The sequence below is a fragment of the Petaurus breviceps genome, unplaced genomic scaffold (genome assembly GCF_028583685.1).
Source record: "Petaurus breviceps papuanus isolate PSGF00001 unplaced genomic scaffold, PetGlider_PUasm1.0 115, whole genome shotgun sequence".
In the NCBI taxonomy this organism is placed as follows: domain Eukaryota; kingdom Metazoa; phylum Chordata; class Mammalia; order Diprotodontia; family Petauridae; genus Petaurus; species Petaurus breviceps.
Window position 1 is genome coordinate 1,274,752 of NW_027185612.1, and position 14,027 is coordinate 1,288,778.

Genomic DNA, 14,027 nt, shown 5'->3' on the forward strand with positions numbered 1-14,027 from the left:
CCCTGCAACAACAGCACTGTCCTTCACCAGTGGACAGTATTCACTCTCTGTCTGCAGGACAGTCTCAGGGCTTCTTAACCAAAAGCCAGGTTCCAGGACTTCTTCAACAACAGGACTGTCTTTTACCAGTGGACAAATCTGGCAAAACAACATCAAAACAGACGGACAAAGTACCAGCAAAACAGCCATGTCTCCTCAGTCCTTGGCAGCTCAGGGGGCAGGTCTCAAAAGTCCAGGGCAATTCAAAGTGGCCACCAGCAATTCTCTTAGTCTCTCTCTCTTCACGAGGTGCTGCTTCCAAAAAAAAGGTCTTCCGCCTCTCTCTTGTCTCTCCAAATCTACGTCACCAGCTCCTCCCAGTTCAGGACTTTCTTTTCACATCAAAAAGTCCATCCCACAGGTGGGATTAACAAGCTCTGGGTTTTAACACAAACAATTTGAAAACCAAGCCAATACAGGGGAATCTTTAATTGCCATTACTATCACAGGTGTTTACTATTTATTGATTTATGTATTAATTTAAACAAATTCAATTCACAAAATTCTAATACAAGGCCTTGTGAGATCCAAAATTGGAAAAGATGCTTGCCTTCATGGAGCGTACAATCTAACAGGTAAGATAAGATATGAACATACAAGACTATGATACAAAATGGAATATGATAGTTCATTAGATATTTAATAACAAAGTACTAGCAGCAGTTCAAAGGCTGAAGAAATAATTCTGCCTGGCAAGATCAAGGAAGATATCATGGTGGAGGGGATGTTTGAATTGATTCTCGACTGATTCTTAAAGTATGGGTAGGATTTTACCTTAATGTGTCACCACTCTTCTTGGGAGCATTTTCATTTTTACCAGGTATCAGAACTTTTACCCAAAGAAACCAACATCTAATGGTTTAAGTTTTAATCACAGTGGCAGGTCAGTGAAGGAAGTGTTTCTGAACAGAAGGAAACTTTCATCAGTGGTCATTAGTGTACCTTATGCATGGTTATTTATTATTATCTTCTTTGATTAACTTAAGACCAGTCTTACTTTCATCATTCATAAAGATATGAAAAAAAAATTAAAAGACAAAGATCCCTACTTGGAAAAAGTTTCACTATTTAAAAAAAACTGCTGGAAAAAAATGGATAATAGAATGGAAGAAATTAAATTTAGACCAACACCTAACACCTTATGCAAAATAAGATATGCAAAGGCAGCCAGGCAGTTCAAATCTGGCCTCAGACACTGACTAGCTGTGTGGCTCTGGGCAAATCACTTAACCTCTGCCTTCCTCAGTTTCCTCAACTGTAGAGTGGACCAGATGAAGTGACTTCTTCAAGCCACAAAACTAGTCAAGTGGCAGAATGGGACTGGCAGTTGGGCTTTCAGATTCTACTCTGAAAATGAAGAGATTAGATTAAATGATATCTAACATCCCTTTCTACCTGTGAATCCTTGGGTCCTGCCTCACCAATAGGGTAGTGGAAAGAATCAGATAAGATTTAGGGTGGAAAGGTTCATTGGAAAGCATAATAGCCTGACACATGTGTTGGGATGGGGGTGTTTATTCTAGGCTACTTGCCATCAGTGATGTTCTGGCTAGTGACAGCCCCCTGCCTTCTACTCTGATGCCCACAGAGTGCCCCAATATGAGGTGCCATCCAACCAAGGGGTCTCTGACTCCTTCTTCAGCACTGATTTTTGATGCTGCTCATGTTTCCTCTGAATGCTCATCAGACGCTCTAGGGCAGAGCAGTTTTGATCTGACTCTGCTGATGCCATATTCTCCTTGCAGACAGCTCCCTTAGAATCCTGTCTCTGGCCTATTGATTCTTCTCCCAGCTCCTCTCTTAACTGCTGGATATTTTCCCGGATATAGTCATATACCTTATTCGAGTAGCAGTGGAAGTCATTTTCTAAGAGAACCCCATCTATCATCTCCATCAGTTCCATCAGTTGGGCCTCCTGTCCCTCCCCTTCAATTTTGTTGTTGAAACCACAGTGAAATCCTCTACACACCACATTCAGCCAGGCCAAGCTTTTGTTCTCTGTTTGTTTTAAGTATTCCTTCAGAGTTTCTTCCCCTAAGTCTTCTTTCCTGGTGAAGACTAGGATGGTGTGAGACAAGATCCCCACTCCAAATATCTCCTGGATGTGCCTGAGGGTCTCCTTGTCCTCCTTGGTGTAACGGCCCAACTGTATCACCAATAGTAGGACATGAGGCCCTGGGGAAGAGAGGGCCATACAGCGACAGATCTCCAGATCTTTATTTGTTTGGCTTTTGGAGGAAAAGATATCTGGGGTGTCAATGACAACAAGCGTTCTTCCATGCCATTCTCTGCTCTCTCTCTGGCAGCTCTCAGTCACTGGCCTGGAACTGAGCTTAGATGTAAAGGCTTTCTTGCCAAGGATGCTATTTCCAGTTGCACTCTTCCCACTTCCTGTCTTCCCTACCAGGATGAGCCTCAGCTCTCTCAGCATCATTGGATCTGGAAAGCACCAACATGAAAATAAGAGGGTCAGAATTCTGAAGGATTTAAACATCCCTTTCCTCTGTTGCCTTTAGCCAACTCATGTTGAAAAGCAAAAGTCAAGCAGCTGTCACTGTTCTGTTTTATAGCTGGAGCATGGAAAAGAAGTCAAGGTGGCTCTTCCTACACCTTTCACTCCTCCACTATCCCAACTTACACCTGGATACTGGGTCCCAGTTGGGACAAGAAGGGAGTGAGTTAGAATCAAGCATTGGAAGAAAGATAAAGACAGAGAGAGAGAGAGAGAGAGAGAGAGAGAGAGAGAGAGAGAGAGAGAGAGAGAGAGAGAGAGAAGAGAGATTCACTGACTGAAGAGTTGCTTTTTTGAAAGTAAGCAAAGATCCTATTCAATACCTCATTTTTCCAGGTCAAATGTCTTCATGTTGTATCCTGGCCTCCTAGATTTTTGCTATAGGTAAGCTTGCTTTCTCTACATAATGACCCATTTTTCTGATCTATCACATCCTCTCCCTGCTTCCTTACTTATTTGTGCTGTGTTCCATCTCATTTTGACCAAGCTTTCTTTTTTCTCCTGCCTCTTTCCCTATCCCTCACTCCATCTCACCCTTCCCATTGCTCATGTTTTACTGAGAAATCCAGTAGGGAGGCGAGCACACCTCCCTGCATTAATACTCCCCAACTCAACTCAATCATGAATTTCATTATCAGTAAGTGTGTCCCTTTACTGTAGACAAGATACAACAGTATTGTGATGTATGTAAAGCATATATTAGTGTCTTCATTTTGTAGGTGGGGAAATGCAGGCAGAAAGACCTTAAGTGATTTGCTCAGAATCATATAGCTAGTAAGTATTAGAACAAGACCCTGACAGGTCTTCTGACTATAATATCAATACTTCTCCCACAATGTCATGCTGCTTCTCAACTTTTCTCTTTCTGCTTGCGTTCTCTTCCCCTCACCCTCCATTTCAAGTGAACTCAAGGGTGTGGGGGAGAATGGAAATGAAAAGTAGATCCTCCTCCCACAAAGCCTTGAGTTTGTTGTTGTTTCATAATTTCAGGGATGTCAGACTCTTCAGGACCCCACTTGGGGCTTTCTTGGCAAAGATATTGGAGTGATTTTTGCCATTTCCTTTCCCAGCTCATTTTACGGACAAGGAAACTGATGCAAAAAGGGTTGCCCGGGGTCATTCCACTAGTAAGTATAAAGCTTTGGGATCTCTGGCTTAATGTGTAGTCCAGTCTAAATGTATTTGTATCTCAAGGCCTTAAGCCAATGGAGGAACAATATTGAGGGAATTTCAGGCACTGTGCAAGGCAGGTGAGGGATAGATTTAAGGGTGAAGGGAAACCTTCCTCATACCCTAGGCAGCCACCTACTTAGTCTTTATGTAAGGCCAGCTTCAATTGTTCACAGGCATAGTTGGTACTACCCTCCTTTAGAGAAAAACCTTTATTATCAAAAATTCTCACCATCCCCTTGGGCTGCCTGATCAGTAGGAACTTCAATGTTGCCACAGGGCTCTCCATCTCCTCTTCTCCCTTCCATCTGAAGAGAGAAGCAGACATGAAACTGAAACTGATTTTTATCATGAGGTCCAAAGTCTAAATTACAGTGACCTTTACTTCCCAGAAGTGTAGCATTGGCAAATTTTTTACAGTCTGTGGAGCTAGATGGGGGGTGGGGATGGAAAAAGGCTTGTCAAATATGACCTTCCATCTATTTTAGAAAATGAGATATTTGGTTTCTCATTTCTAGATCTATTCTTTCAGAGTCTGAAGAGCTGCATGGAGAGGGTAGGACTTGAGTTGGGTCCAGACAGATGGCTAGGATTTGGAGAAGGAGAGGAGAGGAGATAAACGTCCTCAGAGAGGGAGAGGAAAACAATATGGGTAGGAATGAGTCAGCTGAATATGAGGGAATAATGAGGAGGCAGATATGAGGATGAATGTTGGGAGAAATGGGCAGTAAGATTGGACAAATAGCACAAATATTCATAAAGCTGAGATTCACAAAGATTTTCCTTGCAAAAAGCCTGTGAGATCTGTAGGGGAAATGTAATTGTGCCATTTTACAGATCATAAGTTGTAGGGCTGAAGGGACATCATCTAGTACAATTTCCTCATTTTATAGATGAAGAAAATTGATTTCCAGAGAAGTTAAACAATGTTGATTTCCAGAGAAGTTAAACAATGTGCCCAGTGTTGCCCAGTAGTAAATAACAAAGCCAGGGTTTAAACTCAGGTGTAAAAAGCTGCTTCCTTTCCTTTCCAGCCTTGTCCAATCTGTATATTTTTCATTAACACTGCTACTCTGGAAATATTTCAGTAGGATAAGATATAAGCCAAATATTCCCCAGGCTCCTCGATAAGCTTCATATAATTCTTAGGGATATATGATGGTGCAGAAGGTAATACTTGAGCTGTGTCTTTAAAGAGAGAGGGATTGCCAGTGCAAAGGTACAGAGTGAGATAAGAGATGTACAATGCTTTGTAAAGTTTGAAGTTAAGATTCTTAAGTGACAGATATGAAGCCTCTGCTTTGCTTCTCCTGCTACCATTGATACTGCTTACAGGAAACCATTATTGTTCTTTTTATAGGGAGACACCCTCCTCCCCATACCTCCCAACAACATAACCTCAGATAGTCAGCTTCCACCAAGCTGGCACACCAATGGATGCTAAGTGCTTTGAGAATGTTGATTTTTCCCTCCTCACAGAAAGCCTTAGTCTTGATAGAAATTAGGAAACCTTAATTACCAGCTAGTAAATAAAGTGTTTTTGCATTTTAAATTATAAAAGTTTAAAAAAAGGGGGTGGCCAGTCTGGTGATAGTTTGTCCAACCCTATTCTAGAACAAAGAGTAGGATCCTCCTAGTTAGCAACAAGCTTCAGTCTTTTTGCTTTGGGCTCCTGTCGATGTTTCAGTAACTTAGGTATTGTTTAGAGAGTAAATACTAGCTTGCAGCAAATATTACATTTACCTCCCAATTTTAATCTTTAAAAGCTACAGTCTAGCTGCTACATTATAAACCAAGTAATAGTTATTGATTGCTATGTAACAACTATGTAGCTGGTAGTTAAAGTTTCCCCAGTTTTTTAATCCTAAAGTTCTTTTTTTTTTCTCTTGTAGATGAGTGGGTGGGGAAAGGGACAGAGACAATTCTAATCCCAGGTAGCAGGCCACCACTGCTTGTTCAGTCACATTCCAGGCCCGCCGAGACTCACATCTAGCCACTTCAATAAATCTCAGGGAGGCATTAGCCTTGGTATGTATATTTATAACTATAGTCACACATATGTATTTGTTGTTGTTCAGTCATTTCAGCCATGTCTGAGTCTTTGGGACCCAATTTTTGGAGTTGTCTTGGCAAAGATAATAAAGTGGTTTGTCATTTCTTTTTCTAGCTTTTTTTTAAAAAAATAATTAATTAATTTGCTTTTAGTTTACAACATTCAGTTCAACAAGCTTTTGAGTTCCAAATTTTATCCCCCTTCCTCTCTTCTCTCTTCTCCCCTATGGCGGCATGTAGTATAATATAGGTTCTACAAATACCTTCACTTTAAATATTAGGCAAATTATAAAGAAGGATTATAGCCAATGGCATGAACAATAAGAAGGAAGGAACAAAACAAAACAAAACAGAAAAGAGAGATAGCAAGTAGTTTGCTTCAGTCTACATTCAGACTCTGTAATTCTTTCTCTGGATGTGGATAGCCTTTTTCATCATGAGTCTTTTGGAGCTGTCTTATAACCTTGAATTGCTGAGATGAGCCCAGTCTATCAAAGTCAGTCATTACAGATACAATGTGTCTGTAATTATGTACAATGTTCTCTTGGTTACAGATGAGTAAACTGAGACAAAGAAAATTAAGTGACTTGCCCAGGGTCCCACAGCTGTTAAGTCTTTGAGACCAGATTTGAACTCAGGAACATGAGTTTTTCCAACTCTAGACCCAGTGCTATATCCATTGTGCCAACTAGCTACCCCTTATATTGGTGCATATAGATATAGCTATAGCTATACATATATGTGTATACATATATACATACATACAGATGCAGATAGATACATATAGATATAGGGATAGATAGATACAGATATAGGTAAATATATAGACATATAGATATTGATAAAGATAGCTATATATTCTATTCTATTCTATACCATGTATGCTGGTACATTGGTATACACCATGTACAAAGCAAGTGTTTGATAATGGTTTTTTTCAGTAGGGTTAAACTGAATTGGACTCCTTTTTCTATGACTCCTGTCTCACTAAGAAAATGATTAGGTTTCCCTAAAGATTTGGTTTTCCTTTTGGAGTATGTACTGAACTGTACATTCTAATCCTAGGCCACCATAGGTCTTACTATATACATTATTGACTTGATTTCCTGAATCATCAACAGCCTCATGTGAGTTCTATTAGAAATAAGCCTGAGGGCCCCTATGTGGATGACAAAATCAAGTTCCTGAATTTTTTAAATGTGAATTTTGCTTTATGTGGGGGCCAAACTCTTGTTCTTTGGTAACTCCCCCAAAATATAGCCATGCTATGAAGGCCTGCCTGTGAAGTTTTTCAAACAGTGTCTGCTTTTCTTTCTAATCAATCAATTAGTCAATCAACAAGCATTTATTCCTGTGTGCCAGATACACTATACTAGAATCTGGTCATACAAATTGTGTTGAAATGATGCAATGCCATCCCACTACATCCTGACTCTTAGCTCCAATCAGAGTACCTACACACCACAGACCCAGAACATGTTCCTCCTGGGAAGCCAGACAGATAGAAATTTGAATGGACAGGACAGAGAGCTCTTGAGCATGATTGTGGAGTAGAGCTCCATGGCCAGAACAAGTCCTTTGTGTGAGGAGATTGGGGAAATAACCAAGAATGACATTGTGGGAAGAACAGTCAATCATGACTGAAAAGTCCCATGTTCTTGTTTTGGCTCTTTGACTAATTCACCATGTGAGTTTGCTGCTGGTTCACTTTTCTGGGACTCAGTTTCCCTTAGTTGTCAGGAAAGGGTTTCAGAGAAGATAATCATTAATGTCCTTTCTGGCCTACAAATTCTATGGATTTTAAATGACCCCTGGGCTATCAGCCATTTGGTAGCAAAACAAAATAATGTAGGGAAGACAATAGCACAGCTTCCTGACCCGAGTTATATCCGCAGCCTGAATGATCTGTGAGAATCGTGTTCACTCAGCTTTGAAGGAACTGGTGGTCCTTTCTTCAAACAGAGAAGACAAGTGAATAGTCGGTAATTATTCTCTCCCTCTCACAGAGCACTTTTGGGAGCCCTATGACAACTCTGACCTTGTTCCATCTGCCCACAACAATCCTGTGAGGGAGCTGCTTGACTTTACAGGGTGAAGGTCGAAATTCAGAACCTGTGACCCAGACCAGCTCTAAGTGGGGAAGGCAGTGGTGCAGTCAGCCATTTAATCTAATTCTCCGTCCCAAATCCTGTGTTTTTTACTTTTTTGCCACAAGCACACAGTGAGTTCACACATGGACACTCATAAGCACACAGAGGAACATACAGGAGCACACACATGAACACACAATCATGAGCACATACAAGCACACACACAAACACCAGAATCACCCATGAGCACATAAAAGTACACACACATCTGAACACACAGACAGACTCACCATGGTGCTGCTGAGCAATGTGATGAATGGACTTGTTTTCTGTCACCGATGTTTGTGAGCTGTTAGAAGTCTCCCTGTAGCTTGGACATTGTTCCACTTATTACCAGGTCGCCAGATGTGTTCAGCATAATCTCTGCTCTCATCTATAAACTTTTCAAAAGAAAACGATCTGAAAACACGGTTTGTTCTGTGGGAGCTGCCCTGACATAGTATAATGGCTGCTGCTGGCTCTGAGACAGTCAGCTATGAAAACAGGAAGTGTGGACTTCCTTGTTTACATCTCGAGCCAAGGCAGCTGCTCACCTTTCCTTAGTTAAACATGAACTCTCCATAACTTTGACGGACTTAACCCTGGGGAAAAGCTCTCACAGCTTTGGTTCAGGCCTGGCTTCTGGAACTCCTGGGTGCATAGCCTTGGTCAATTCACTCCATAGATCCAAGCCTCAGTTCGATGAGGATAATGATTGTCCTGTTTATCTAACAGGGACATTGTAAGGATCACATCAGTTCATGTGTGTGAAAGCACTTTGTCTTAAATAGTGGTTGGTCATTGCAGTGAATAGAGTTCTTGAATGAAAAGGGAAGAAAGAAGGGGACCAGCATTTTTTAAGCATCTCCTATGTACTAGGCACTGTGATGAGCGCTTTATAAACAACATTTCATTTGATTCTTGTGACCACCCTGTGGGGTTCATAGGTTCTATTACTATCATTCTCATTTTACAGTTGAGAAAAGTGAGTTAAGTGACTTGCCCAGGGTCATACAGCTAGTAAGCTTCAAAGGGTATATTTGAATTCAAGTCTTCTGGCTTCTGAATGTGAAGTTGAATCTCAGAGTAATTTGAGTTTACATTTATCTAGTTAATAGTGAATGTAAAGCATTTTTTTTTCATAAAGCTATGGAAAGCTTGGATTTCTTCTAAAGCATTTGTAAATACCAAATAATTACTTTTGCAGTCTCTGCCAAACTTCCTACTCTGACATTTCATCATGGTATAGACACAGCCCTGGGTTTCCAAACACTCTCCCAGTAACACAGAACCTTGGGCAGGTAGCTGTAAGGCAGAGAGGAAATCTTCTCATGCTATTGGGGACTGCTCATTTTCAGCCTTTCTTATAGCAATAGAATTTCATTATATTCTATGGAGGCTACAATTTGTTCCATTATTCCCTGATGAACAGGCACCCATTTTGTTTCTAGCTTTTTGTTACTACAAAAAGACTGCTGTGAATATTTGGACAGATTCAGGATGTGTCTTTCTGTCTTTGACCTCCCTGGGTTCTATATCAATGACTTAGGGTTGTTGGATGAAGAATAAGAATCTAGTTATTTTCCTCCCATCCTTCTAAATGAAGACTGTGTTAATTCAAAAAACCCAAAACAGCGAGCTGCTGTGCCTGGAGTTGCTACTGTAAAATGCTGTTCTAAATGTATTCTGTTTCAGGAACTGAAATTGAAAGGGCCAGGAGGAAATGACAGAGCTTGACCTGCTTGAGGCAGCCCAGAGCTCCTTGTCTTTTCCTCCTTCAGCAGCCAGCCATTTGCCCCCAGATTTATTTCTCAGGACCCCATATGCCAAGGATCAGAGGTTTTTTTTCTTCTTAATTTATGCCAGTTTAGCTCTTCCTTCAGCCTTGACAACTCAGCACACACTTTTACTTTGACGTCCAGAGTTCACAATGGCCCTCTACACTGGGGATATTATGAAGTCCTTCATAAGAGTCTATTTTCAAAATCTTGTCCTGGAAGAGGAAGAAATAGGCTGTTCTCAAGAATAGCCAGTAAGAAGAAAATCAATAGTCTTATCTCCCTGCATCCTTTGATCTTCTAAGGACTTACCTGGAAACTGCTAGCAGAGGGACCCCCAGGAAGCTGAAAGAAAAGGAGTTTGGGGCCAAGCTGAGAGTGTCCTGAGCAAGATAAGAAGGACAGAGGTATCTCGCATGTGTCTCTGTGTGTATAGGCTTGTGTGTGTTTGAAATGGAAACGTTTTGAAAGTTACAATCTGCTGAGAGACTGCTCCAGATTGTCATGGCAGCTCCCCCTAGACAGGGCAGAGGGTCCCGTTCTGGGATAATTTCAGGGGCCCTGAGAGGGTTCACAAAAGTCCCTCCTTTACCTGCTCACCTGGATTCCCTTTTCAGGAATAGCCTTTCATTCTGCAAAGAAAAGAGGCTACTTAAAAATCCTGCCCCCCCCCCCCCCCCCCCCTCCCCCCCCCCCCCCCCCCCAGAGAGGAGAACTAAGGAATGTGGCTGAGATGTAAATAACTGAGGCTGAGACCTTTCCAGACAGCAGGCTATAGAGTAGGGCTCTTAATTCAAGGTCCATGGATCCCCAGGGGGTACATGTGCAGATTTCAAGGGATCCATGAACTTGAATGGGAAAAAATTATGACTTTATTTTCTTTCTTTTTTTTTTTTTTAAGCAATCAGGGTTAAGTAACTTGCTCAAGGTTACACGGCCAGTTATTTCTGGGTGTGGTGCTAAGTATCTGAGCCTGGATTTGATCCCCAGGTCATCCCAACACTTGAGCCAGTGCTCTTACTCACTGAGCCACCTGGCCATCCCAATATATTTTGCTTTTGACAACAAAGAAAGTGGTGTAGACCAGGAAAAGCAGGTCAATGAGCTTTTGGAAATGGTGGAAAAACTGGTTCAGAGTCATGGAGGCCAAGGTTATTCTGTCAGTGATAAACTTCAGACTTATACCAGAAGGATTGCAGAATTCCAGAAGAAAACTTTGTCCAAGACGGAGAAATGGGTACGTAAGAAAAGTTTCATTTTTTTATGATACAATTTGTTCTTGCTGTACCTGACAACCTATAAAAGTAAGGAGTGCCTCAGGATACATGGTGAGGGCATTCTTGGGCACAGTCAACTTTGTGGATGTATTGGTTAATTATAATGCTGGGATGTGGCTAGCAGCAGACTGTAAATAGAAGGTCAGAAAATGAAACAAGTTTTGAGGAAGCAGGCTAAGAGTCAAAACAAGGTGGTGAGTGGCAGTCAGGTAATTTGGAAAGAGGCTGGACATGCATGAAGTTACAAGTGGCAAGGCAGTAACCATTTGAAAAGAACTCAAGTATCAGAAAGCCAACCAAGGAAGGAACAATACAAAGTTCAGGGAGACAGTCAAGAAGGAAGAGATGTTTTCAGGGCAAGGGAAAGTGAACTGAGGTACCAGTACTGAAGAAATACTTTGATTATAGAGGCTAATTTTTCTTTAAGTTGAGAACTGTTCTATCAGGGTTAGAAATCAGCACAATATGACTGACTTAGACCAAGCAGATCATGGGCAACACTTACTGTGGCAAATGTGTGGACAGAGAAGAGTATCTCCTGGAAGGAACATTTTAATATAAATAGAGGCTTTGATTCCTCTTTTGTGTTGGGTTATGATTTATATTAGCATAACCTGTGACTCAAAGTCCATTTGCATAAGATTATTCTCTTTGGTGGAGACTGATTACTTAATGCTCCACAACTGCATGAAGGATAGAGTTGGTGAGAGCTTGGGAGGGAAGGTGTCTTCTGGCTTCCAGTTTCAAGGGAAGAAGTCTTGGGATTCCAATCTACTTTTAGATCTCTGAAGGGAAAGAAAGACTGGGAAAGAGCTGGCATGGAGAGGACCTGGTAACTTCTATCATGTGCATGGCCCTAGTTTGCTGCACTAGAAATTTTGGGGAGTTTCCCATTGGGTGAGATCTGAAACACACACGTGTGCACACACATACACACACACTCTCTCACACACTCACACACACAATACCTCACTCCCAATGGAAGAGCTCAGTTATTCTAATTTTGTGTTGTTATGTATTTTCATGTTTCTCTGATTTCTATTTTCTGTCAGCTTAGATAGCACTCTTCTTTGTGTGTTCTTTGTGGAACAGGTATTTGGTGGAAACTGAATCAAGCTTTTGGATATATACTTTGGAAAATTCCTTCCCTGTTAAATGATACTATTGAAATGTAGAGGAGCTAGAGTTTAGGGGTGCTAGGAACCCAAAATAGCATCATGCCGGTCCTGCTCAAATGAATTAAACCCAAGCCTTCTTTCAGCCAAATAAAAATAAGGTTTATTAAAAATCCATCATACTGGCCAGGCTCTTTAGGAATCTGAGCATTTATATCTCTAATGTAAGGAGGTGAAATTGAATCTGAGCACTTTCATGGGAAAAAGATAGATTTTATATACAGAAAGGCTGTAGGAAGGATCTGAGAGTGGCTGAGTAGTCTAAGGTGATGGGAGGAGGGGTCTAGGGAGGATCTTGATGGGAATGGCCAAAAGGTTACTGTGACTGTGAGGTGGCATTAGAAGGTCCCAGAATTCCAGGGACCTGGACCATGACCACATGGCCAAGGGAGAATGGGGTTCTAGACAGGATCAAGAACTGGAGGTCTGTTGTGGGAACAGGTGCAGAAAATGAAAGGTCAGTTGACTGAGATGGGTACATGCCTCAGGCAAATGCCATATCAAGTGGGGAAATTCAAGGAGAGTTCAAGGGGTTTTCCAGAGCCTGTACTCCAGCAATACCAACTAGGAGCTTAGCTTGAAACTAAAAATAATTTTCCATAGACTAAACCTATTTTAGGTGGGGTACAAATATAGTTCTAGTCCAGTGATATTTTTCTGCCTCCAAACCTCTTTCTCCTCTCCTGACAGGAATCAATGAGATATGTTTAGAGATATATATTCCACTTTGGGATAAATAAGAGGGTAATGCTTTGGTGGTAGAGTCTACCAAAATGTACCTTTCCCTTCCCATTCCCTAGTAACTTCTTAAAGTTACCATCTCAAGAGAATTGTCATAGCTGGGCCATGAAAAATTAAAAGGGGCAAATGAGGAGGGACATGTGCTTGTCCCTCTAACCTCAGTAGAAGGTTCTGTGTAGCGGGGCTCAGGACAACTTGCCTATACCCCAAAAGGGAAAAGGTTGATTGAATTCAGTCTGACTCAGTCAAAACTTTTCAATTAGAGGAATAATTAATGGATTGTAGCCACCTGAGCAACATCACCTAGGAGGGCATGCTCGGTAAAGTGAAGCCAAGCAAGCAAAGACAGAGATGAAAGTATATTGTCCAATGTCAAGGAGCCTGGCCTGCGTGGTCTCATTCAGTGGAAGCAAGGACACTTTTCCAGAGCTATATAGCAGCAGGAACACCAAGAAGCTCTTAGGGCCTTAGCCTTTATCTTAATCTTAGTTCAGTGAGAGGTACTTAAGAAGTCAGAGAAAGGGCAGAATGGAGGGGATGTAGTGGATGACAGAAGCAGTGCAGTGGAGAAACACAAGAAGACAGCTTTGGGGCTAGAGAATAAAAATAGGGTGCAGCTTCAGCGAATGACAGCTGCAGATGGAGATCTCCAGCTGATGACATTTCAGGAGGTGACAATGGTAAAGGTGATGAGCAGTGACTTAGGGCAGAGTTTCAGTGAATGACAAAGGCATGGCTGAGCAGTAAGAGGAAGGAAGATTGGGAGCCAGAGGAAGGAAGATTGGGAGCCGGAGGAAGCAACATCAGCCCTAGAAGGGAGACATCACCAGATGCTGGGAATATGGAGTCATCTGAGCTCAAGGGATAGAGATTTTCTTCTATGAAACAAGGTAGATGGCATTAAGGCCCTAACTCCCCTCAGATCAGTTGTTTTTCTGCAAATTTTTTCTCTTCTCCACACTAGCACCCCTGTGGGTCTGTAGAATATCAAGCTCACTTGTGTATGGAACCTGAGCAAATCAATGCATGATTTTTTCCTGTTTTTTTTTTTTTGTTCCCCTAGATATCAGCTGGAAACAGGGTCTGGGAGACCAGTGTTAGTTTCCTGGATCATACGTTTGCCCTGAGAAGAAACCACACTATGAGCCTCCAGC

General features: G+C 41.6%; 1 protein-coding gene across 2 annotated transcripts; it reads right to left on the reverse strand.

Moving 5' to 3' along the window:
* Nucleotides 1-475: 475 nt before the first annotated feature.
* GIMAP6 (GTPase, IMAP family member 6) lies at nt 476-8,423 on the reverse strand. Of its 2 annotated transcripts, XM_069083600.1 has the most exons (3): nt 8,154-8,423; nt 3,954-4,029; nt 476-2,478 (listed from the first exon to the last, which is right to left on the reverse strand). In XM_069083600.1, exons 1-3 carry the CDS (start codon nt 8,154-8,156, stop codon nt 1,610-1,612), a joined length of 948 nt encoding a protein of 315 aa, XP_068939701.1. In that variant the 5' UTR covers nt 8,157-8,423; the 3' UTR covers nt 476-1,609. The 2 variants fall into 2 exon arrangements, with proteins under 2 accessions (XP_068939701.1, XP_068939712.1); XM_069083611.1 differs by lacking the exon at nt 3,954-4,029.
* Between the last annotated feature and the right edge of the window lie 5,604 nt (nt 8,424-14,027).

What these genes read in the sequence shown, in the direction of transcription:
- GIMAP6 (XM_069083600.1), bottom strand. An exon ending in TCAGGCAGCCCAAGGGGATG is followed by an intron (nt 2,479 to 3,953) that starts GTGAGAATTTTT and finishes GGTGCTTTCCAG; the next exon opens with ATCCAATGATGCTGAGAGAG.